Below are 26495 nucleotides of genomic sequence, written 5' to 3'. Positions count from 1 at the left end.
TGTTCCCCTGATTTGATAGGCAACAGGGGATTTCTGTGGTTGTTAGGAGACCAGGCTCTTGGGATGGCCAGCACACACACAGTTCCAAAATTCCTGATGTTTCGTTTTGCCTCTTTCACAAAACATCTACAGTCAGTGTTCCAAATGGCTTGAGATCTTAAAAATCTCTAGTCCAACAGGACATATTTCCTGACTGAACCTGTTCTTGCAATTGCTTAATATGTAACTATATTTCTTTTTTCCACCCCATCTGTCATCACAGCGTGTGTTTGTGTGGGATTTGGATGAGACGATAATTATTTTTCACTCCTTACTCACGGGAACCTTTGCATCCAGATATGGGAAGGTAAAATTTAATTTTTTTAGCATTACTGCTTGTCCAGCCAAATTGTGTCGGGAACTGTGGGGGCAGCTAATGAGACAGCTTTTCAGGCAGATGCTGCCCGTTTTATTCAGACATATTTGTATAACTGTGTCCTGTGGTATTTCCTCCGAACATGTGAAAATTTAATTTACCTCCCTTTCATGTTGCAAGTCCCCTTGTTTTTCCAAAGCTTGTGTTGTTCAGCTGCTGCTTGCTGGGATGTTCTTTCAGTGTCTGCCTTGTGCAGGAAAGAGCCTCCAGCAGCCAGACAGCATTAACTCCAGCCTGAATCAGGAAACACTTTTTTTGTTAGACCAGTGATTTCTTATGAATCTCAGACACCTTTTTAAGAGAGATTTTGTGTTTGTTAGTCTAGGTTGCCATGAAGAGCTGTGCTTCCCACATAGCTGCTGAAGCTCACATTTCTAAGGGGGTTTCAAAAGCACATCTGGCTACCCATACTTCAGATACCCTCTTTGAAATACAGGCAATTCTGGTTTTTTAGGTAACTCTGTGGCTGAACTTGGCTGCTAAGGAGAAAATGCTGGCTTTTGGATATAGTACCATGTGCTTCAGTTTCTTCCTAAGGCAGCTTTTTATGATAAACACCTAAGTCACTTTGAATTACAGAATGTCAAGCACTTTTAAATGGGTAAGAAAAAAGACAATATCAATGCCTAATTAAAGGTGGATGACCTAGTTGGCAGCTGTTTCCACACATGGCTTTGAGCACTCAGCTTCATCAGGAGACTGGAAAATAACCCAGCTTCTCTCTAGAAAGCAGAAATATTATTTGACATCATTTCATGGCTTTACCAGCTGTACTTTTTTACGATGGTTATAACAAGCTGAATGTGTAATTAGTAAGATAGATTTATTGTTCACTGTTAGATGTGCACAGTTGTAAAGGATATAAAATGGTGTTTGTGGTGTGGAAGTCTACTGCAGCACTTGGAATGCTGCTAACACTTCTAACAGCACCCTCTGAAAACCAAGCACGTGTTTCCAAGCAGGGATTTATTCAGACCCCTGTTGTAGAAGGTAATTGAAGTGGTTACTTTTGCCAGAGAACATAATGAACGAGGTGTACATGTGTAAGCTCAAACCTGCTGCCTGCAAACACCAGAAGGAATTAGGCAGGATCAGGAAACAAACTTAGGCTCTGCAGATCTGCTCTGTGATGAAGCTTGGCCTGGGGTAGGGGTGCTGTATTCACGTGGAGAATTCCCTTACTGGGCTGACTTTGTCCTAGCATAGAACCTCTGAAGCAGATGCCTTCACCTGCTGCCTCCTGCACATGTTTAGAGGGTGTAGAGTTGGAATCTGCAGTGTGGGGGCTTCTGTTGCCTGTGTCCCTTATCTTAATTGAAAGAATTATATAAACAGGGATTTTTTTTTTGAAAGCATGAATCACCTTTTCTATTAAGTTACAGCAGGTTCCTTGAGAAACTTCTCTAGGACTTTTTTCTTTGCAGTTCATTTGTTTCATCAGTATTGAATTCCTCAGGGCTCTCCTATAAGGGAAATGGTTGTGTTATAAAAGTATTATAGGCTGGTGGGTTGATCCAAAGACAACCATAGGCTTTGGTGGGCTTTGGAACAGAGGGAAATACAGCTCCTAAACCAAGAGGGAAATACAGCTCACTCAGCCAGGCTGTCCTGGGAACTGTTAAAAGTAGCACAATACAAAACTATCAAGTACAATTGAAGCAGCCAGAGGTTAATAGCTTCAGAATCTCTTACTGCACTAGCATGGGAAGTGTTAATCCCCAAGTAAATTAAGTATCAAAACAGACCTTCTCCATAAACGATTCACATGCCTGTAATTAGACATGCATATGCTTATAATTAAATCTCACTCATGGAGATCTTGGTTCACTATGTCTTCCTCCAGAAAAGGTATCAGTTTATATCATCCTGACCATTCCCCAGGCTAGAATTTATGTCCCTCTATCATCCTGTCTGTTGCACTGGTGGAGCTGCAGGTGCTCAAAGAATTAGTCTGTACAGTTTTTCAAGCTGAAGTATAGCACCTCTTTCTGGGGTGATTTTTCTGGAAAGATAGGAGGAGGAACACCAACCACAGCTTCAGAGATTTGGATCTAACCTCCTGTGGTCTTTAGCTACAAAATCTCACCTGGTTGTGTGTGTTGCCCCGTCTTGGCAATGGCAGCAGCAGGGAGCTGTCCAAAAAATGAGGGGAAAAATGAAAAAAAGGGAAGAAAAAGAAGTCACAGAAGAATCTTCTTAATAATGGGTAATGCCTCTTTTCTGACCTGAGTTGATGTGAAAGTTCTCTTTGTTTTCTCTGTGTTTCTTGCCATAGGTATGGCCTCCTCAGGGCACTGAGAGATAATGTCAGGTGTTTAGGAAATACCTTGCCCACAGCATCAATAGCAGTTAAAACTCAAAATTTACTGAAGATTGAAGCGTGAATGAATAGCCCAGCCTGCTCCTTTTTTGTCCTCTCTTCCCAAACTCTTTGCTGTAGCCCATGGATTGCACAGTCATCAGACACTTGGTCTTAATGTCTGTGCCATAAAAGGCAACGCCTCCAAAATCTGCAGAGGCAGCTAACCCTGGGTATTATGTTCAGTAGGGTTTATAAAACCTGTTCTGCAGGGTTCTGATCACTGTATGGGTGCAGAATATTTGCCATGTGCCTACAGACCCCAGCAGATGCAGACCCTTGTGGGTTGTTGTAGTGTCCATCCAGCCTTCTGAATCCCTCAGGCATGTGTAACAGCGCTGCTGTTCCAGGGGGAGATGGCTGGAGTCCTTACCATGTCAGCAAAGATCTGTCCCCCAAATCACTGACTGAACATAGTGGGGAAAAACAGCTAAAAACCCATAACAGGGCTGCTGGGCTTTCACAGGAGTTGGGTGAAAGTCAAGACTGTCTGACACAGCAAGGTGAGCACAGAAAGACTCTTTTGGAGGTAGAAATTCAGAAACAATATGAAGAGATTGCATGCACTCCTGTGCTGAAAAAATCATGAGTCTATTCCCCTTTCCCTGACAGGGATCTTTGCAGCCTTGTTCCATATAGCAGGAACTCAGGACTTTTAGGAGAGAGGAGCACAAGTTTCTGCTTGGCCCAGTGGAGGACAGGACATAAACAGGATTTTCAAGTGTTGAAACAAATGTCATAGCTGCTGCATGCTGGCTGTGAACTGGACTGTCTTGTTCTCACCAGAAAGGATGTTGGGGATCTAAGAAATCTTATTCCTCAAAAGTTTCACTGACTGTTATATATTCTTATAAAAAGTTTTCCTTTAAATTAATTATAATTTCCAATTAAAAAAAAAAATCATTGAAAAGTTCCTTCTTGGCTCTACCTGGGATCCTTGTAAAACCCTGGGTTTGATTTTTGATTTTTTTTTCTTCCCTGCTTTCACTGAATGCTTCAAGTAGCTTGAGCTTTCCCCTGCTTTGTTCTCTCACAGGACCCTAAAGCCAGGACCTGATTGAAACACCATGGGGATTTAATCAAATCTGCTGGTGATTCATGCTCCTAATGGCTGCGTCTGTCCTTTACTACTTTACAAACTGAGAAGGAATAAAACCCCATTTTATTGCTGGGCTGTTAAAAACTATTTGTAGAAGTTGCTAAGGTTCAAATCAAAAGCGGCCTCCCTGGAGAACTATTAGTTAATTCTAAGTGCCAGGGCATCGCTTTTTTTTCTTCTTTTCTAGCTTGAGATGTGGCCTTATATCATGACTGCTGTTCAAACATCTGAGACTTTTCCATTCCTTTGACAAACATGAGCCAAAGTGCTTAAGGACATCTGTTTATTTTACTTCTTTAATGAGAAAACCTTCCAATTTCTTACTGGCTCAGCTGTGTTTATTTACATTTTGTTAGTCATATGTGTGGGGCACCTTGGGACGTTAAAAACCTGCAGAGGCCTATGCTGAGGGCTGCTAGCAGGCATCCTGGTCAGAAAGGCAGAATAAGCCCTTCCTAAGGAAAACACAGTCCTTGGAACTCCATAAAATAGATTTTCAAAACAAATAGAGCCTAATTCACTCAGTAGATCATGGATTAAGTCAAGATGAATACAATTTGGAAAGGATTTTCTGAGGAAGTTGGAGATTTTTTTACCCACTGGAGGCTAAACCTTGTGTTTAATGCCTTTTTAAGTTAAATTAAAAAAGCATTCAATCACTGCAGGTAATAAAGAAGTCTGTTACTTTAGACACGCTGCTATATCAATTATTTAGTTCGTTATTGGAGAGGAGGGAGTAAATAATTCCAGCTATTTGATTATTTCAAATGTGTATTTCGGGAGCAGACATCTGTGTTTATCATCTGTCCTGGCTGATGAGAAGCAGCAGCAGAACAGCAAAAGCAGATCCCCAGCAGGTTGGAGGTGGACACAGGAGATGCTCTGAGCCCATGTGGACGTAACCTCTTGTCCTGGAGCTTAGGAGAGCAGGAGGGTTCTGAGAAAAGTGCACATGTGGCATTTGGAACTATTAAAGGATTATTTTGGACATAAAATATATGTCAGAAACAATGCTTGGTTATTAAACAAGCATGAGGAAAGGGAACCTGCATTCCAGTATTGCTGAATCAGGACTGGAATTTTAAGGGGAGATGTTTAAAAAACAAAGGGACATGGCTTGTTTTAGGAAGCTGCATGTGCAGAATATGTCATTGGGCTGAGGGTTATGCTCCATGATGTGTTTCCACCAAGCTTTCCAGAAGTTTTGTATTTTTCACAGGGCTATCAAGGGCTTTCATACAGAAATACAGTGACTTTCCTGTGTTCAGGGGAAGGAAATTAAGATTAATTTGTTTTAAATTCCACTCCCTTTTCTGAAATGCATGCCATGCTTAGTAAAAATAAATTATTTGTAGGTTTTTGGTCCTTTTGTATTACTAAATAAAAATAATTCCCATTTATCCTCAAGCTTCATGGCCCAGCTTTTAACTTGTATTTAGGTACAGTAGTCCCACAGGACTGGAATCTACTTCAGACTTTATGGGTTCAGACACTGGATAAATGAGTGAGGGCATTACTGTCCCTAAGCATAGTTCATTTCAAGAGGGAGGAGAGCCTTTTCAGCCTCTGTGGGCATGTAAATGTGAGGATTTAGTGACCTATGTGCCCATTTGCACATTGGAATGATTTCCAACCATATGTGATGAGATGCATGACAGTAAAAGGAGTCCTTCAGTGAGCAGTAAGCATTTGAAGCACCCCTTAAATCACAGTAAGGGTGGGTATGAAAAGGTGTCTGGAGAAAAGGGATTCAGTTATATTTGCTCTCTACCTATCATGGACTTCTCACAAGGTCACACTGTGCTATCTGTTGAGACTCTTTGTTTAAATTCAGTAGATTGTCTAATAAACCTGGGTGTACCAATGTTTAGGTAAGCAATGTCTTTATTTTGGTGGGGAAAAGTTTGGACCCTGAAAAACTGAGGGATTCTGTTTGAAAAGGGATGATCCTTTGTAAAAAAGTCTGAAGTGTAGTCCTTTAAGTAAATCACTTCTAAAGTGGGTTTTAGTTCCTGAACTACTTTCATTACTTTAAACAACTTTTCTCACAAGTGCCCATTCTCACTGGGAAAGCTCTGAGAGGCTCAGTCTGGCTGTAGCCTGTGTTGCTAAATAGATAAAATTGCAAGCTGAGCTACTTAGGTCTAGTTAGTAAAAGAGTGAAATGTGGTTTCTTCCTAAGAAAGCCCTGGATTTACTTGAACTAGAACTCATACAAATGGTTAATTTCCCATTATTATGGGAAAGTCTTTTTCATGTCTCAAATTTTGATCAAGGTATAAAATGTTACAATGAAAGGATGATTATTCTCACAGACTTTTTTTGTTCAAACATGTGGCCCTGGTATTTGTATCTTTTTCTTTTCTTTTTTTTTATTTTTTTTTTACTTCTAAAACCAAGCTAGTCCATTTTCCCGGCGTTTCCAAGTAATTAAACCCAATTAAAACTATTAAATTCTTTCTTTTGGTGACAACTTCGTTATTAACAGACAACCACAAGGAGGAGATTTAACTTGGAAGGCCCTTGATTGTATCCTAATCCGTCGCTCACCTCTGGCTGACACCTGTGGCAGATAAACCCTATAGAATAGGAGTCTGATGAATACTCTTAATTAATACTTTCTTCCTTGTAGAAAAGTAATTATTTGCTCACGGCATAAACAGGTATTTGGCAGGGATTTGAAAGGACTGATTAGTTTTAAATGCTAGGGCTTTCTTTTGGTGGGTTTTTTAAGGGAGGTGATGGTGTCTGAATCCAAGATCTACTCTCAGAATGACTTTGTCCTAACAATTCGAATGTCGAGTTAATTGTCACGTTGCTGAAGAGAAGCAGAGTCAGACAGCAAGCAGATTTGTTATCTGCCTCAAAGGAGCCAGCTTTGCCCCTTTGCTAATGGCCTGCAAGTCTGAACAGGGTACCTGCAAGGCAGAGGCTTGGAAAGGGCTTTGGATCCAGGATTGGAGGCAAGAGTGACTTGCACTTGAGAGATTGCCAGAGATAAGTCTGCTTCCCTCTTCCTTTCAGAATTGCAGTGCACAAGGGGGGAGAGCTGGCTGTGGCCATGCAGCTTGGATTAGTTGCAGGTGTTAACAAACACATGCCTTTTTAATGCATATTCTAGGGCAAGTGTAAGCAGTGTATGAAAGAATCAATCGCCGTGTTCCAGGAGGTTGGTGGGAAGGTGGTTTTAAATCAGAGCCTTTTGGGAGGATGCTGGAGGTGCAGTTTGAGTTTGGCTCAATGCACAAGGGCTTCTGTGGGGATGGTGCCAGTACCTTTAGCAGGGAAGGTACAGCAGTGCAGGCTTCTGTGCAGGTCAGCCCCTGGGAAAGGGTCTGGGGACCAACACAGTGTGTGTTGCAGCATCCTGGGAGCTGTTTGTACCCACATTTGGTAGCTTAAAGCCAATTTGGGTGTACATGCACATTCTGCATTCCCTTTGCTCTGCTAAAATACAAACTAGTGGGAGTTTCACGTGGTGTGAGCAGATCTACCTCCCCACTGCTGTCATAGGGAAATATTTACTCTTTGATCACCTCCAGTTTTCATGGAAATTGTCTTTAAGACAAATGGAAAGCTGTTCAACAAGGTCCTTTCAGCATTCTTCTGTGATGTTACTAGTGGAAATGAGGGGTCAAAATGAAAACAGAAGCAGAAATTAATTTTAGGCAAGATGTTGCTAGCTCAGAGGACGTAAGTGAGCTCAAGTTGTAATTTTTAAAACACAGTTAACTTCAACTGTACAGGGTTAGTTCAAGGGTTAGAAACAGTGCATTCCACTGGCCAAACTGAAAGCAAATTGGCAGCAAATGTGTCAGCTTGTGCCATTGGGTTATGAAAGAAAATGTGTTTCTTGCTGAGTGGATGGATACTTTTGTCTCCTTTAAGAAACGTTCCACAGGCTTCTGCTGCCCATGTTTTCCTCTAGTAGGACTGTGCTGAGCAGGCAGCAAAATTACCCCAAAACAAGTGGATATGGAGCTGGCAGTGCCTCACTTACAGTGGAAGTTCCCTTGCTCACAAGATGTGGCCATTGCCAGCAGTGTGCAACAACCCATCACACCTGAGCTGAAAGTCTCAGAGGTGACAGAAACAGCAGAGTCATGTCCAAGGATGCTCTTCAGGGAAAACATCTTTGATCAGAAATGTGGACAAAGGACTTGCTCTTTTGTATGTTGTGATTTGTTTATGAAGGAGTAGCAGGGAATGGGAGCTTTTTTCCTCTCAGTTCCCTCAAGATGTGCCCTAGGGAGAAGTGGGAGCTGTAAAACTGCAACTCCTGTTCTTTAAAAGTGGGAGTCAAGGGTGTGTTGAGGAATAAAGAATTTAGAATGACCACATCTCTCCTGGTGATTGTCTTCCCCAGCCATGGGAAGAAGCCGTTCAGGCTGTGCAGAGGAGGATCAGGAATACTTGGACTGCCCTGTCTGAGCACCAGAGGTTTGCTCTAAAAGTAATTTGTGGGGCTGTTTAATTTTGACCCTGAAGGAAACTCCACCATTGGAGCATGGCAGAGGTGAGGCATATGGGGATACACCGTGGAAGTTTTATTTACAAAAGGAGTTTATTGCCTGTTTTCCACCCCTGCTTCTCATTGTCCTTGTTTGTGAAAGCATGACTCGTAGATTAGCAGAGGGAGGACCTCGCTCTTCTAAAGTTACTAAACAAGCACTGAGGGTTGAGTTTTTAGATTAATCTGTTTTCTCTGTGAAAAATGGTTCCTGGAGGAGATTTGATTTCAAGCTGTCTGTAGTCCTCGGGCTTCACATGCATCAGGAAACCTTGGCTGGATCTGTTAGTCAGGAAGCTTGTTCCCAGGGCTCCTGGGCACACTTTCCCTGCAGGAGGACATGCTAGCAGGGATCATTGGTAACTTTACATTGCTCTGCTGAACTCACACTGCTCAAATATAGATGCCAATAGTACACCAGGGCACCACTGGCAGGACGAAGATGTCCTTTAGTGGCACAGGATTTCTGTGCCTAGGAAGAGCACTACAGAAACATCTTCAAACAGATTTCATAAAATCCTCTTTCAGATTATTTACAGACAGTACAGAGAATTTGGATATACCTCTCTCATTTTGATGCTTTCCTGTCAGCCTGATTTTCCTGTTTGTTCATACTTGAATTGACAGCTGGAGCAGCTGTGTCTTTCCTCGGGTTGGGTACAACCTGTGGCACAGTGAGGTTCAGGTCTGGGACTAGTGCTTCTACATGTTACAGTTATGCAAATAAATGACTGCTGGAGGAACTCTGGCCTCATGCCTCTAGACACCTCTGTCATACCCTGAGTGCTGGTTGGCCTTACAACTTTATCAGCCTCTTTAAGACTTGGAAGTGTGCCTTGCTGTGGAGGAAATGTCCATACTGTGGAAGCAGTGATGCCAAATCATTTCCCCAAACAACTTCCCCTCTGGGTGGTAAAGTGCATTTTTCTGTTTTGTTTTCATTCCATCATATTCTGTACCTCGAGAGAAAGATTTTTTTTTCCCCCCTCTCGTCTACAGTTTAGTTTCCGTATTGTTTAGTTTAAGAGAAGGTAACTTCATACACTGTGGAAATATTTCCTACTCCCCATTAGTGATTAATACCAATAAAGCTAAACCAAAACTTAGAGGATAAATGACAGATACCAACCAATGAGATTTCCTGAAAGAGTTTTTAGGGCTAATGATCCTTGAAATGTATAAAAATAAATTGCTTCATTAAAAACTATTTTACAAAATAATTTCTTCCTAGCAGCATATTTTCTTCAAAACAGTTCCCCCGTGTAACTACACCTGGGTAGTAAAATTTGATTCAGTGCTGCTCCTGTGGGGCCACAGTCAAATGGCCTGATTGGGCCTGTGTCCCTGTGCCTCATCAGGGGAGCAGGTTTGGGGCTTAAAATTAGAACATGTTCAGGGCAAGTCTGTTGACATTTTTACTTTTTGCCCAGAGACAGTGCCCTTGTTTCTGGGACAGCAGCAAGCATGTTTTAACGTGAGTGACAGAGCTTCTCTTTAATGGGCACAGTGCTTGTGAGTCACACACATGGCTAAAACCACAGCCATCCTGCTCTAATTAAAGAGAACTTCACTAAGAATGCGTAGTAATTAGCTTAGTGTGTCGTACACCATCCATGTCAACAGCATCTGCCACAAAGGTTGATTGAGATGTACTCACCCTCCCAACATTCTGCTCCCTGCTAGAGCTCCTCAGCCAATTCATTACTGTCCTGTCATACAATAACAGCCCTCCTCAGAAATCTGCAGAAAATTAGAGACTACTTTTAAGTGGGTGGTTTTCCTCTATTGAAGTCACACACCATGCTAAAGCAAGGCAGATTTATACGTTAAGATGAGAGATCTCTGACCTATTGAAGATGAATTAGCCAAAAAAAAAAAATCTGTTGTGGGAATATGAGTTTTTTCCAAGTTGTCTGCTGGTGTTTAATTTGAACAGGCACAATGCTTTTGAGCTATTACTGTTTATCAAATTAAATACAGATTATTTTTGCTTGTGTTTTTTAAGTACTTAATGGATAAGAAGATGTAGTGCTGGTTACCTTGTTTGCATCAGTGTGTTTCTGTGCTCTTGCTGTGGGTTTAGGAGCAAGGTCAGTTGTTTGGGGGCAGGAGGGGTGGTTGACTTGCTGACTTGGTGAGGCAATGAAGTGAAGTGACAGCCCTTTCACAGGATCAGTGGTGTCTCAGGTGGGAAAAACATTAATTTTTTAGAATTAACACACTTAAGTAGAGCTGCAGGTAGAATCATCCTGCTCTGGGGAACTCACTAGAGGTTTTGTCACTGATGTTGGTGGGAGCAAGATCTGTGAGTGAGAAAGTTCAGATCTGCTTAAGAAGGTGCAGAAGCAGTTTTAGAGCTGCTGGCACCTTCATCTTTATATTCAGTCATTAAAAAAGAGTAGTGTAAAAAGGCTGCAGGCAGCCAGAGGTTCTGCATCATGTCCTTCCCTTTCAGGAAGCAGTTTGGGACCCTCCTGGGAAGGGCCAAGTCAGACCTACAGGTGGCTGGGCTGGGAGCTGCTGGGACAGGAAAATCAGAGTGAGCAAATGGGTACAGTCAGGAGGATTGGGTGCACTGCCATTTTCAACATGAGCTGGAGTGACAAATAAACCTGTCCTGAATTTTCATGTGCTGTGTCTTATCTTGTCTTTTTTATTATTGTATTTATTTATTTATTTATTTGGGGTTTTTTTTAAAGCGATGTAGTTATTTGGGTGTAACTGCCATTGGGGCTGCAGTTGAGGCTCTGCTAGCATGGGGCTGTTTTAACTCTGTTGATGAGCTTAAATAAGTAGGCAGCTTCAGTGGGGATGGAATGGGTGGTTTGAAGGACAAGTCAGGAAAGAATCACCCTCTGCATGCCCTGTTGGTGCTCACTATCCCCAAACCATTCACTGACAATGCTATTGGAAATCAATTTTTTTGTCTAACCTGCTGAAGCAATTCTTACATAGTTTCTGGTGTTTAGAGCATCTTTATATCATCTGAAGTGTTTGGGATGTTAGTGGTCAGGGTGAGTCATAGACATCCTTCAAAGAATAGAATCTGTTTATCTAGGAGAGCAAAGGAAAGGATGGGAAAATCCTGTTAATGTTAAGATCCACATGGGGAAATACACTTACTTTAATAAATGTATCTTCAGAAATAATAACGTGTAGATCCTGTGTTTGGTTTAAGATCTCCCACATCTCCCCACCCCCAACAAAAAAAGAAAAAGATTAATGGAAAAGACCTGCTTTTGCCCCAACAGGACACTACAACGTCTGTGCGGATAGGTCTCATGATGGAAGAAATGATCTTCAACCTTGCAGATACTCATCTGTTCTTTAATGACCTGGAGGTATGTAACTGCTTATTTTATTTAACAGCTCTCTCTTGTCATTTGCATGTGGTCTACAAACTTGAGGTTTTGGCCAAGAAACTTTTTATTTTTGACCCCAAAGAAATGGACCTTAGGTAGCTTACTGGAAGCATCCTCACTGTGTCGCTTTGACTCCTCCATTCTGTTTGGGAATTTTTTCTAAATACACAGTTAACAATGGCTTTTTGCATGTTTATGAAATGTAATAATGAGGACATTGCTCCTGCTTCTCCTGAAATTTGCTATTTAATAATTTTGTTAACCTAAATTACCATAGCTCCTATGGGGGCAGGTGGCAATTAGCTGAGAGCCAATGCAGAGGTTTTAGAAATGTTCCTCTGTTCTTGAGGAATCTCTGTTGCACACCCAGACAGAGCAGGAGGTCTGCTCAAGCTCAGGAATACTGCAGGATGAAACTGTGAGAGTTTCAACATAAAGACCAAGAAGGAAGAATCCTTCCTGCTTGTGGCATGGTCAGACCTGACTCTCTCTTACACAAAACAAAAATCCTTTTGAGTATGTGGTAAAATTCAAGCAATGTGATGCTAGCAGAATTCTGTCAGCAGCTGAGAAGCAGCTGTACAGCAATGATGAAAATTTGTTGGCATTTGCAATCAGGACACACAGTCTGAATGGATCATGTAGAGAGTGAGTAAGGGGAGGGCTTGTGCTGTGGGTGCCTTGGCATCACAGCTCTGCTTGGAGGCATTTGGAGGAAAAAAGCCTGGCATCCCTGATCAGGCTTGTATGGCCTTTTTTTTTTTCTTTTTCTTCACTTGAAAAAGGAAGAATTTGTTTCTGTGCCAGATGAAAGAAGAGAAGTTTTTCTGTGCCTGAGGAGTTCAGCAGGAATTTCTGGTTCCTTCACTGCTTAACTGCACTGTGGTCCCCTGTGTCAGGGGAGGTGCAACCTTTCCTGCCACCTGGCTCCTTGCAGTCTTGAGCTTTCACTTGCTGAGAATTTTTATTTCCTTTCAAAGACAGGCACCTGAACTGACAGATTTTTCCTCTTTTAACTTGTTTCAGAGAGCGAGTTTGTGATGAGGGCACAGAAAGTACAAAAAGTAAAAAAAATCCTTGTCTTAGGGAAAAAAAAAAAGAGCTCCTTTTTGGTAGCCCAAGGCTCTATATAAGTAGTGATAATATTTACTACAGAACCATCACCTTTCACCCATCAGATCTCAGTATGTGATGTAACAAAGCTCCATGTCCTGCACAAAGCAGCCCTCCAAAACCCCTCTGTGTTTCCAGACTTTTGCAAGAACTACCAGTTTTAAAATAACTTTTCTCCTTTTTTCACTTACTACTCTTAAACTTTAAATGAAGCAGCAAATTGTCTGGCCTTAGTCAAATTATACACATTTATCAGTGAGTAGCAGCTTTGGGCACTGATGGTTTGGTTTTAGCTGAGCTTTTTCAATGAAAAATTGAGGGATGATGGAGAATTCAAGAAAAGTAAATGTTCCTTACAGAATTTTACTTTCCAAAAAAGCCATGTCACTTTGAAAGAATTTGCAGTGACAGAGTCATCCAGAGTTACTCACCCTACTCCTTCATTTAGGATGATAAATAAAAGTCAGCTTTGTGTGTTCACAGAGTGATATTTAAGGATCATACAGCACTGAGTCCTAGGCTTAAAAATGTAGTGAATGACATTCTTAAAAAGGAAAAAAAGAATTGGCAAAAAACAGCACAGAAACAGACCCACAGGCATTACCATATACATTAGCACCATCATGTGGTGCAACACTGGCCTGTACAAGACAAAATGAGCTAAAACTGCAGAGGGCTGAAACCATTTCTGAGCACCTTCTGTACTGGGGCTCAGTGCAAGAGGCTGCAGCTGGGACAGCAGCAAGGTGGTTGCTCTTTTGAAACCAAAGCAAGAGTTCTCTTACCAGATGATGCTAAAAACAGCGAAACATTTCTCTGGCACCAATCCATAGGCAAGTTCAGACATTTTGGGGGGTGACCAGCAGACTGGGCTAACCAGAGCATGGCTGGCCTCAGGCCTGACAGTGGAACCAGGGAGAGAAGTGGAGGAAATACTCCTTCCAGAGAGGCAGATTGGACAAGGAAATCAATATCTTGCTTTAGCACAGGGGAATGGTTTATTCTGCTGACTGCAGTTTTCGGTGTTGTGCAAAGGAGGAGGTGCTGCCAGGGTGCAAAGCCCTTTTGAAGCATTCCCAAGAAGTGCCTGATGAGGACAAAACATTTGTCCATAGATACAGCAAGGTTTGCACAGTCCTTGGTGGCATTGGTGTGATCCTCCTTAGTCTGGTGAGGATGTGATATCACATCCTAGCAAAAAACTGGCTTCAGAGTCTGACCTAGAATGCTTCCTTTTTTCTGTTAAAAAAAAAAAAAAAAAAATCTGAAACTCCCATTAGCCAGAGCTTATCTTTTCTTAGGATCTACCCAGAAGGGATTCAGGTAGCTGTTTTCTGCATGCATTAGCTGAATGCATTTTGGCAGTGCTTGGGAGTGGGAATCATGGATGTGTGCAAAGATGAACCAGCAGATCCATCCAGATGGTTCTATTCATCATGCTTCAGCCCATCCTCTCTTAGTGCTGCAGTCCATAGACAGGCCAGGTTCCAAATGATTCATCCCAAGCCACAGGGTAGTTGTTTGGAAGGAGGCTGATCACTGGTCCCCAGGGCAGGTGGGTGACTGGAGAAGTCTTAGACTCCTACTAAAAAATTTCAGCCTTTTTTACAGAAAGGGATTCTCTGTCAGCAAGTTAAGTCTTACAGGGAGATGAAATTCCTGCAGTCTGCAAGTGTGAGCCATGTAAAGTGTTGTGCACAAAGGGCTCTGATCATGCTCAGAATGTATCAGCAAATATTCACCTGACAGGAGTTAACTCTCGCTCTCTGCTCCCCTTTTGTGAAACTGGGAAGAACTTAGCCAAGGTTAAAAATCACAATGAATTTAAAATACAAGCTGGGCTTTCCAAGGTTGTGCTTTTTTTCCAAGATGCCTTTTGTTCACAATACAATGCTGGCTAAAGAACAGCACCTTCCACCCCCAATCCCTCTGGAGATATTATTGTCTAAAACACTAGAAAACAGGTATTAAGCACAGGAGGACTGACAAGGGAATGAGGAGTTAACAAACAAGGGGATTAGTGTATGTACAAGTTGCTGCCTTTCAGAGCAATCCCTGGAGGTTTTGTTTTCTGGGAACTGTTAACCCCCACCTGGTGAGGAGTGCAAGCTCCATTGATCAGTGAAACCATGAGACGTTTAAAAATCTCTAGCCCAGTCCTGGTCTGCAGGTAGGCTATGTGGGAATTTGTAGGTTGTTTTCAGACCTGCAAGAGACATACCTGGACAGTATTCAGAGGGAATGGCAGTGGTAACAGAAGGAGCTCCTCAGGAGCCCTGTATTTCACAAGGAGGCAGCAGAGGATTTCTCCAAACCAGCAATGCTATTTCAAGTAGTTCAGGCTCCTTTACATGTGGGTGCAAGGATCTGCTCCCACCTGGAGACAGGTTGTGTAGCACCCAGAAATACCCCAAGAGTAAAACCAGATCAGTGCCCACAGCTGCAAGGGCTGACTGAGTTCTTACATGTTTGCCTCAGTCACAGGCTGACACACATCACACACCCAGAGACCCCAAACTATCAGCTTAAACATCAGCAGATGTGAAACCTGGGCCATGTCCCCCTCACAGCCTTCCCTCCATACAAACCATCTCTGCCTTTTCAGCAGCCCAGATACCCAGCTTTGTTTCCCTGTTCACTGAGCTTTCAAGGAGGTTGTGCAAGGATGAAAAATTAGTCTTGTACCCAAGTGGTAAAGCATGGTGCACACTGTGGCTGCAGCAGTTCCCCAGTAACACGAGAGGCGCAGCCGGTGCTATGAGGTAGTGTCTCACCGAGTGTCAGGGTATTTTATGGAGCTAGAAACGTGATAGCTACTGTTGTCACACTTCAGTGTACAGAACAATCCATTCACAAATGAGAAAAACAGATCCCTCCACAAATGCCTTTCCCCTGACTTAATGCCCCACATCATACAGCTGAAGTGGAGTGGGCTGAATCAATGTTACCCCAGCGTGGTGTGCAGCAGCTATTGGGAGGAGGGCTTAAAAAATAGTGGGGTTGGAGGACAGAGAGAGGTGCCAGCAGAGATCTGCTGTTCAGCTGCTTGGCTCCAATTAGATACAGCAATATACACTCCAGTGATGGGTTGATAAGAGGGCTGATGAGATGAGAACAGGGTGGAATTATGTGTCTTTTAGATAATTCCCAAAAATGAGAAAATCTCATTATGGACAAGAACTGTCTGTCATGTTTTGTCTTTGATAGCAAGTTTGGTTACTTGTTTGGGGTTTTCTTTATTTTTTGAAAGGGGCTAGTTTAAAGTAATTCATCAGACTCAGTTGTATAAGGAAGGTAAAACAATTTCAGTGGTTAACAGAACAATGAAGTGGTGAAGAATTACTGCACCTCGGTCAGCTGCAGTTGTTCTGACTTCAGACTCAGTATCCTGTGGTACCAAATGTCACAGCTTTCAACCTCTGTTGAAAAATCAGCCAAAACAAGAGATAGTGTTCATCAGCTTGCAGCCTTTCCATTCTCTTCTCATCTGCAAGGCTTATGGTGAAAGGAGAATTAAGGTTGTGAGGGAAGCTTCCTGATTTTCCTCTTCCTAATCTTAGTGCTGAGGCTGGGAAAGAAACCAAAGGAATAACATTTCTCGCATTTTTGAGGCAGGGCCTCCGCCATTCAAACAACGAAGAATTTTGGAAGATAAGATCTAGAGCATACTTCATTCAGGTTGAGCTCCAAGTGTGTATTCTGGTTAAATTTCCTGTGCACAGATTTCCTCTTTACTGACACACATTATCCCTCAGCTCTGTCCGTGGCTGGGGCAGTGAAAGAGTGTTGCCTTCAGTGCTTCAGTCCAGCTTCCCTGCACATCAAAGGAAGCTCAGCCCCCTCAGAACAAACTGGGAAAACATGGGCAGGACAAGCCTGTCTTTGGGACAGATCTTCCCCCATGTAATTGTGTGGGTATACACCTCCTGTCCCAAGCAGTAGTCTCACAGGGGGAAAGGCTGCCAAGACTCTGCCTTATCATGCATATAGAGTAGAAAAAAACCACAGCTTTCCTGGCTAAAACACAAGCATCTCTCTCCCTCCTGTCTGCATAGGAAGGTGTTCCACTTACTGTGTTATTCAAGAGCTCTTGTGCCCTCAGATAACAGCAGATCTCACACACACAGTCTTTGTCCATTCATATTTTGTGCAAGTGCTACGTGGTACTTGTTGCTAACAATTAACTGGCTAGACAACAATACTAGCAATATGTAAGATTTTATCTCCTTAATATTACACTTAAAGTAATTTTGCATTACATTATTTCAAATTTTTTCCACAACATCTACTTACCACTGTCTTTTTTTTTCATATACCTCTCAGGACTGTGACCAGATCCACATTGATGATGTATCATCAGATGATAATGGTCAAGATCTAAGGTATGGAATCTCCCAAGCCTGGAAGCTGCAGGTCAGGCAGTCCCCAGCCATTTGGAAATAGCAGGGGGCTGGTCAGTGATTCTCAAATGTGCACTCTGTCCCCTCCCTGGCTCCATGCTGTCTGCATTTATCAAGCACAAACAAGTACAGAGACCTCTTTCTCATTTTATTGTGCCTTCTGTCAAGCCCTGACTATGCTAAGCTTTGAACCATTCTGGGAAATATAGCTAAATTAGGTTGAACTGCAGTTAGACCTCAACAGTTTCTGATAGGATTTGACCAGACATTTGTCACAGCTGTGGCCAAAATGCTTCAAAACCAGACTGAAAGGTTTCCTTCCCACTGTCCAGTCTGTAGAGAATGGGCTTAGTAGTGAGGAGTTGGACTTTGCCATGCCAGATTCTTGCAGAAACTTGAACCAAAACTGCACCAAACATTTCTATTACCTGTGTAAGTTAGGTCATCATGTTCATAGAAACAACTTCTGTACAATTCCATGTGCTTTCCCCAAAGTGTTGTCTGCAGTCATGGTAAAGGGACAAGAATGAAATGTGCAGAACTCATATAGAGCTTTGCAATCTGTGGTTTTATGGATGATTATTCTGAGAAATTGGTGCAGGAACAGAACATTTTTTTAGATCTGTGCTGGTAATTGTGCAAAGAAGATGAACTTCAGCTCTGTATAGTGTGTCCTCTGTGTGTCTCTGCTGCCAGTTGTCTCCACATTTCTTCTCAATAGTTTCCCCTCCCTGCTGGCACTGTGCAGGCTGTAATTACACTGACCTTTCCCCTCCCCTGCTCCCTTTCCCAGCACGTATAACTTCTCTGCGGATGGCTTCCACAGTTCCACTGCCAGTGCAAACCTGTGTCTGGGCTCTGGCGTTCACGGGGGAGTCGACTGGATGAGGAAATTGGCGTTCCGCTACCGCCGCGTGAAAGAGATGTACAACACCTACAAAAACAATGTGGGGGGTAAGTGCCACTGGCCAGCCAGCCAGCAGGCCTTTCATCTTTCCGAAAACTGGAGACCCTCTAGGGACATCTCTGGAGGAGCTGTGGGGAGCCTCCTGGTACAGGTGCTTCACAGTGAGCTGTGCAAGTGCCTCTGTAGTCACCCTTAAACGTGGTTCTGTACAGGATTTGCAGGAGACACACTAAAATACCTGGTTTAGTGGTTTGAGAAAGGCTTAGGTCCAAGTGTGGGGCTTTATTTTGTAATTTATTTGGCAGGAAAGCAACGTTCTCCAATTTGCCAGAATATTTAGCAAGGAAGCTAACAATTAAAAACAAGAAATTGTAATACAAGAAAGCCTTCAGACAGAGATCAGATGTGTTGGGTGGAAAAAAAGAGCATATTTAGTTTTGAACTCCCCCAAAACAATACCTGATGTCAGGATTCCCTGGGTTCCTTCATCTCCCCAGTGGACAAAGGGAAGCAGTGGGACCAGGGCCAAGACAGGGACAGTGGGAGAGTTCAGAACACAGACAGGTGCCCTTTGGCATTGTGCATACAAAGCCATGCAATTCTCTGCTTCTGCAAAGACACTTTCCCTGCTTGCAGGTTTAATAGGAGCTCCTAAGAGGGAAACCTGGCTGCAGTTGAGAGCAGAACTGGAAGCGCTGACTGATCTCTGGCTCACACATGCTCTGAAGGCACTGAATTTGATACATTCCCGGTAAGAACAGCTCAAAGAATTGCCTGTGGGCTTCATCCAGGAGCTCCTTTGCTTCCCTTGTTTTTCCCCCTCTAAACAAATCGAGACACATTTACAGGACTTTGCTGGCCAAGCCTGTGGGAGGCCAGTCTGCACGTTTGCCAGGCTGAATTATCAAGGGGTGGGGGGAGCTTGGGATGATGAACTGAGCAAAAGCAGAACAGTCCTTTTCCTTGCCTTTCCTTGGCTCCCTCATCCCTGGCACCATTTTCATGTGAACAGATTTACTAAAGAGGAGAGGGAGGACAGAACCCTTCTGTCCCTGAACACATTGACTCACAGCACCCAGCATGGACATTGCTACATGATATTTGAATTCCTACCAAATAGATCCTAGCAAGCTTGCAGTAAGGCTGCATCACTGCTGTTAGTTTGGTTTATGTTTTTTTTCATTCTACTGAGCTGATCAAAAGACATTTCTGGTACTCACATTATCTTCCTCTGAGGAAGGCTACAGAATCCCCCATTGGCTCAGGAACTTCCTGGGGCAGGAAAGGTTTGCTGCCTAACATCATTCAGTCCAGGCTGAAAGAGAGAAACACAGATTGCCTCTTCTAATAAATTTTGTTTTCTAGGCCCAACTGTGTGAATGTGTTGGTCACCACAACTCAGCTTATACCAGCTCTGGCTAAAGTGCTTCTTTATGGACTAGGCACTGTCTTCCCCATTGAAAACATTTACAGTGCAACAAAAACAGGTAAGAGCAAGGTGACTGAGGCCTCACCTAAGACAGGCTGAAGTTTTGTCTCTGAGTCAGGCACAGCCATCCAACCTGATCATAACAAGCAATGAGCGAGCTTTATTTTTAGCTCTGTACTTATGGATGTCTAATTCACATCCTGACTCCTGGTCAGGATACTGTACTCTTAACCTAGTACAGACCACAGGGAAAAAATTTAAAAAACACTTCTCAGGTGTCTCCCTGGGGGAGTGAGCCCAATATATAGATATATACCCACCCTATGGAGCACTGACTGCATGTGGGATGTCCAGCTGCACCCAGCTGGATGGAAGGTCTGGTTGGACCTGTTACAGAAACATGGTTTGGATCCTCTTACTCTTGCAGAGGGGTCAAGTGTGCTGATGAGCTTTATGGAGCTCTGTGAGTAATAAGTAGTGATAGGGTTGGTTTTTTTGTATTCTGTTTTTTCTGGTGTGTTTGAACCTCTGAGGATTGCATTTTCCTGTTTTTACTGCAACCAGAATGAACAGAAGAGGGCTCTGGAAACTGAATGCCATGAGTGTCATTCTGGTCTAAGCAGGGCATCACAGTCACAAAGCTCACAGAAAACTGGCAGCACTTGGATGTCCTTGGCTGATAAAGCAAGTGCTGTCATGGGATAGAGAGGATCCAGCTCAGATGAAAATCCAGTTAGGTTCCAGTTTCAAAAGAAAACAAGGAATGTAGCAGCCAGTTCAGTTAGGTTCTAACTCCAGGTCCTGTACCTGAGTATTTGTTCTGCCTGTGTTGTGTGTCCAGATTAAAAAAAATGTATCTTCTCTTGTGTTGCTTAGGGAAAGAGAGCTGTTTTGAAAGAATAATGCAGAGGTTTGGAAGGAAAGCCGTGTACATTGTAATAGGAGATGGTGTTGAAGAGGAACAGGGAGCAAAAAAGGTACAGTTTGTGGATACCATGCTGGATTCTTCCAGGTTTTGATTGCAATGACCCTTTATTTTTGCATTTAATGAAGCTCCCTCCATTTGAAGCAGTTTACAATAGGCCTTATTTCTTTATATACAAAATATTCAACAATTACTTTGTCAGAAATTCCATGCTCTAAATCCCCCCATTTTGGCAGCTGGTACAATATTTCAGGTAGTTGCTGTGTCACATATTCCAGGAATCATTCTTGCTTAATAAAGATGGCTATAAAGACATGAAAAGGGAAATTCCAGTGTGTGATCTCAGATGAGCAGGCAGGATGGATTTCTGATCTACACATGCTGCTTTTGTAAAGTCTGTATTGTGGGAATTAATTCTGAATGACTTACTAGAATATGCATATATCCATACGTGTGTTTATATTTACAACTCACTGAGACCATGGAGTGCAACATCACTCAAGCAAATACCAAAGGGACTTGTGCAGAGTTGCTGCCTTTATCAAGGACTTAGGGATCAATGTGATTAACTTCACAAGCAAAATGGAATTAGAGAGCTGTGCTGAACACAAAACAGAAGTTACAGAAGCTCAGTGGTCATGAATAACAAGAATTGAACAGTCAAAGTCTTCATTTCCTAAACTTTACACCAAAAACCTGCCTGTAAATCCCATTTGTTTGGCTTTACAGGGCCAGGAATACAATTCATTAGTTGCAACCATTATTTGTAAGATGCCTTGGTGCATGCTGGGTCTTGTGTTCTGGATGTAATTGCAGAAATGTGAGAGAGCTGCATTTGCTCCGGGAGCATTGCACATGAGTTGAGATGCTGGAACTGGCTGAATGAGCTCCATCTTCAGCAAGCTTTTTAGTTTTTAATACACAAATGACTGGTGTAGCTCAGGTGATGTACAAAGAATTCTATCACAGGGGCTCAGCTATACAGCTGAACCTTGTGCTAAAGGACCTGGTATCTCATGCTGACTGAAGATCCTGCAAAGACTTCCCAAGCAAATTGGAGTTCTTTGGTTGCACAAGCCCAGGAACAAAAGGGTGCCAGGAAATAAGTGGGGGGCACATGTTCTATCCCCAGAATTGTATCTCAGGTTATCTTCAAAGCAGCAGAAAACCTATTTTTTATAGTGTATTTCCCCTGGCCAGTGGAAGCAACAATATCTGCACCCACCTTGGAAAACTGCCTAAATCTGCAGACGGTTGAATAGCTCATGAAGGGTTAAGGAGCTGTCAGGGAAGAGTCCAAAATACATGACTGGGGCTGAAGTGACAATAGCCTGCTGCTTGTGGCAGCTCAGTGCCACACTTCAAAGGCAGTGGGTCAGTGAACAGGACTGCATCAAAGGCTGCAGGGAATCCCAGCCTGTGTGGGGAGGTGGGAAGGTTCAGCAATCTCCTCTGCTGGCATTTCAAGAGCCTCCTGCTCCTGTCTCCTGGCCTAAGCAGCTCAGCCATTAGTGGAGCACATTCTTGGTTGGGCTGTCTCTGCCTTTGATTGATGACAATCATTAATCAAAGCTTCCACACACCTGAGCTTTATACAGGAAAAACAAAAAAGTGAGGGGACAGGCAGAGAGCCTTTTGCTGTTTTGCTGACAGCACTGATAACATCTCCAGTTTCGTGGGTCATTTTTCTTCACCTGTCTGACGAGTGATAAATCTGTAACTGCTGAAGAGCAGGAGTGGCTGGGAGGCCAAGTTTTCTTCTGGTTTTGGAAAGAAAAACAGATCATTTAATGCAAGGGGTTTAGTAGCAGACGGGGGAGGGAGAAGGAAATAACTTTAAGGGAAAAAGTGAAATTGCAGAGCAGTGGATTTCAGTCACTTCAGCTGGCTGGGTTTGCTTGCTGTCTACACACACTGATAAACAGCTCAAAGGAAACATTTGTTTACTGGTAGGCAACATACCAGAGGGAAGCTTGAATTGTATTTAAAGGTTAGAGGAGTATAAGTAGATACTCTACAGCATAAACATCGGGAACGACTGGAGTTTTTTGTACACAGGTAGGTATACAATTGGAAAAGGAACATCTCCCTTCATCAGAATCTCTTTAGGAAGTGTATGTTCTCTGAAGCTTTGTTGGAACTGTTTATGTAGAAGAAGTGTGGTTACAGGTGAATTCCTGCAGTGATAAAAGACACTTAGAAATGTTATGCCCATGCTGGAAGGGACTAAGTGCTGTCAGTTTAGGCTTTCTAGGTATTTATTTACCTTTTCTAGGTATTTATTACTGCATATATACCACTGACTGTGCAGAGGCTGGCATTTTGGGAGAAGGCAAAGAAAGTCACAGTCCCAAATGTTATAAAATCACAATGCAGAAAGGAGCTCTGTCTTTGATCTAAAGTAGAACTACTCTAACAGTTTGGGAGAACAAACAAATCCAGTGCAAACCCCAGGCTCACCAGAACATACCAAGAAAAGTAGTATTTAATATGTAAAAGAACATGCTAATTATTGTGAGATTCTCTCTCTGCAAGCAACCATGGGGATCACAGCTCTTGCTAAGGAACTCTGCTGTTCCAGGGCCTTCTGATTGCAGCTTAACCTTCCAGGTCCCCAATGAAATTGAACTGAACTTGTTTCACAGCAATTAAAACGTTGGTACTTTGTCCCCCTTCAGATGGAAGTCTTGTTTTTTCTACAGTATATTCACAATTTTTAGGAGAATAATCAGAATATTATAGAGAAGATAAACTAGATCACTGGTAGTTGACCTTCCAGATTTTGTCCAGATACTCAAATTTCAAGTGGAATGGGCTGGTTGAAACTTGGACATGTGTGTACATGGCTTCAGATTTATCACAGCAAATACCAACTCAAAAACAGGGAGGCAGAGGAATAATAGAAGATAATCTTTCAGAAATGGGAGTTAGGAAAAGTTTTGGGGGGACAGGCTGTTTTGTAACCCTGTTGCACCTTTCCCTGAGGCAAGTGTTATTTTAAATGAATAATTGATCTGAGCAATGATACCAGATCCTACATTCAAAGAAAATGCAGTATGACCTACAGTTCCAGTTAATTGTGAAAATGTATTGTTAGAAAGCATTTTGATTGTGTGGCATTTTATCCCTTTGTTTACATCTTTATACATTTTAGTAACTTCCTTCACTTGTCTGTGAATCACTGATAACAGCTTTCACTAGTGATGTTTGCCTAAAACTGTTTCTAGTAATTCTGCAGTTCTAGAAACATGAATTATAATTCATGGGGCAAAAATAGGAGCAAATTTTTGTATCCAGCCCACATCCTCCAACACCTGTGAAGCAGGATACTCCTGAATTGTGGAGGATGTATTTTCCTGTCTGCTTAGGAGAGATAGGTCAGCAAAGAGACACTTCCCACCTCATCTCTTCCTCCCTCCCTCCCCACTTGCCTCCTTGCCTGTGGCACTGTGACAGCCTGGTGGCCAAGTACAAAACTCTGTTCCTGAGGGTACAAGCTAAGAAAGTTGTTTTGATCTCAGTATTCTATAAAAACAGAAAAAAAAAAATCCCCTCTTTTGGTTTCACTCTAGCACAACATGCCCTTCTGGAGAATCTCTTGTCACGCTGACCTGGAAGCTCTTCGGCACGCCTTGGAACTTGAATATTTGTAGCAGAGCCCAACATCTTATCACTGGGAGAGCTTCACACAGACTGTTACATCAGTTCCACCTATTCCTCAACATTTTCTTAGTGAAAAACAAATCCCACAGCAACTGCAGTTTTTCTTTTTTTTTGAAGGAGAACCCTTTCAGTGGAAGCCTTTAAGAACTTGCAGCCAAAGAACATTGTCTCAAGGCCTCCTTCCTTTGGACAGAGGAAAATCCTCCTGATCAGTTGCTGAGATGCTGCAGTTGCTGGCTAAGCTGGAGGCACAGAGCTCTAATAGCTTTTTTGCCATCAACAAGGCAAATGCTACAAGTCTGGGTCTCCCTGTCAGCGTTCTTGGTTTTGAAGTGGGAAGAAGACACAGCAAGGAGTCTCTGCACAATCCATCACATCACATGGGACCTTCCGAAAATAAGAGTGAAACTGTTGATTTTTTTTTTTTTTTTTTATTTTTTTAATTTATGAACTAATCTCATTACTCTGGTATTAAGCTCTGTACCTGTGTTTTTAATCTGGCTTTTGGGGGAGGGAGGGTAGGGAAAGTCTTACTGTTCTAAATTAATAGTTCATTTCTCCAGAACAAACTCTGGGCAGAATCATATTGTGTACATGAGCAGTAAGGACACATGGTACTGTTGGCAAGAACTGTGGCTGTGGTTTTGAACCTTACCAAGATGGTACATGGACTGTGCATGTGTCTACACAGTGTCTTATGCTGCCTTCTTGGGGCTGAGGATGGGGAAAAGGTACCTTGTGATGAGTGAAAGGCATTAAATAAAAACATGTTTACATTTTGGGGGACTGGATTACCTGCCTTCTCTCCCACCACGCTTGGATCCAGAGGTAGATATGGAATATGTGCTCCCTGTTTCAAGGCTGGCCTGGTAATCTTGCTGTCTAAATATTTAAATTCCCTGAGCCTGGATGAATCTCTTTCTTTGAAAACAGCTGATGGTTTCTTGTTGTGGCACCAGGTAAGGTCAGAAGGATCAGAGCTTCCCTGAAACTAGGTATTAAGAGATGCAGGAAGTGCTACAGCCCTCATTTCTCAAAGGGTTACACAAACCTGAAAGATACTCCTAACCTCTGAAAACATTTAGACAAATCAGTGCTAGATCTGAGAGGGGATTTTCTGCCAGGCTAAAGCAGAAAATCTGATCTTAAATTAATCCAAGGCAGCAGCCCAACAACAGCTGTGACACATCAGCATGACCAAACCCAGCCTTTCAGTACACACTGTGGGGGCATTTACAAAGAGCTGCTGAGTTTAGCACAACTCCATCCAAAATGACAGTTTTCTAGCAGAGACATTGCTGTTCTCAGGGCTTGCTGAGCAGAACTTTTTCCTCAAGGTTTCCCTGCTGTAAGAATGATTTCCTTCACTTGTGATAGAACTTCCTATTTGTGACAAAGTCAGTGGAGAATTGACTAATGCTTGCAAGATAAGCCCCTGGAAAATAAACTTTTGAAAGAGGAATAAATGCCAGGGATTGCAGACTCCTAGAGAAGCAAAACTTCAGCTTTTAAGATCCTGTCAATCAGCTAATCCATCTTGCTTGGAATTCCAAATTTAATACCTGGCTTAATTGAGTCAATTATCTGAGTACTGATTTTGGGGTTTTTTTCTTAAAGTTTCTTGTAAGATTTGGCTTCCTGAATATATTTAAATGTTTGAAAGGTCTTGTTTTTGTTGCTGACTTTTTAAGCAGAGCTATGGGTGGGACACACAGGGTCAGAAACACAGGTCTGTCACACAGCTGTGACCACCTCCTTCCCATCACCATAGCACATTCATCTCTCAGTGAAGCATGAGTATCAGGATTTACTGTTCCAGGGAATTTATCATGGATAGAAGAGGGGATCTATAGCCATTTTGTACTTAAGAACATGCAAATGGCTTGGGAGCGTGCATAGACACATGTACAGGCCCTGCTCCTTTGCCTATGGTTTTATGCATATCTACATTTTCTACATACTTTACTAGGATTTGGGCACCCATTATTTTAGAGAAACAACCCTTCTGTAGGAAAAAAACCAATGCTCATTAATAGGTTGGAATAAGTAGGATTTCCTACAACAATTTGTACATCTTGTGCCCCTCTTTCCTTTAACACAAGGTCTCATTTCAACATCCAAATTCCATGGGGAAGGCCAAAACATCATTTCAACCTTTCAAGATTAGTGCTTTTCTGTAAACAGCAGCACTGGGAACATGAACTGTGTGGTTGCTTTACAAATGCACAGAACAAGGTAACTGCAGGAGCAGGAACTTCAGATAATATTCACAGATTTTACAGTGGGATGTTCCATAAGCTCCCTGTTTCTTCT

At 42.5% G+C, this 26495-nt stretch overlaps 1 protein-coding gene across 3 annotated transcripts in view; it reads left to right on the top strand.

The window, feature by feature from the left end:
• EYA2 (EYA transcriptional coactivator and phosphatase 2) overlaps nt 1–24961 on the top strand; it is an 84639-nt gene extending 59678 nt beyond the window's left edge. For 2 of the 3 annotated variants that reach the window (XM_085078903.1, XM_085078905.1), the window contains 8 exons: nt 263–346; nt 11635–11724; nt 17182–17240; nt 18052–18212; nt 18802–18916; nt 19531–19652; nt 20471–20571; nt 24092–24961. In XM_085078903.1, the coding sequence (XP_084935029.1) occupies nt 263–346; nt 11635–11724; nt 17182–17240; nt 18052–18212; nt 18802–18916; nt 19531–19652; nt 20471–20571; nt 24092–24172 (813 nt within the window). In that variant the 3' untranslated portion in view covers nt 24173–24961. The remainder of the gene's footprint in view (nt 1–262; nt 347–11634; nt 11725–17181; nt 17241–18051; nt 18213–18801; nt 18917–19530; nt 19653–20470; nt 20572–24091) is intronic. The other variant, XM_085078904.1, reaches the window with a different exon arrangement.
• The last annotated feature ends 1534 nt before the right edge of the window (nt 24962–26495 follow it).

Source organism: Lichenostomus cassidix, chromosome 20 (assembly GCF_008360975.1).
Source record: "Lichenostomus cassidix isolate B80296 chromosome 20, HeHo_3.0, whole genome shotgun sequence".
Classification (NCBI taxonomy): Eukaryota; Metazoa; Chordata; class Aves; order Passeriformes; family Meliphagidae; genus Lichenostomus; species Lichenostomus cassidix.
The sequence above is the reverse complement of the archived record's forward strand: the minus strand, read 5'-3'. Positions and strand labels throughout refer to the sequence as shown.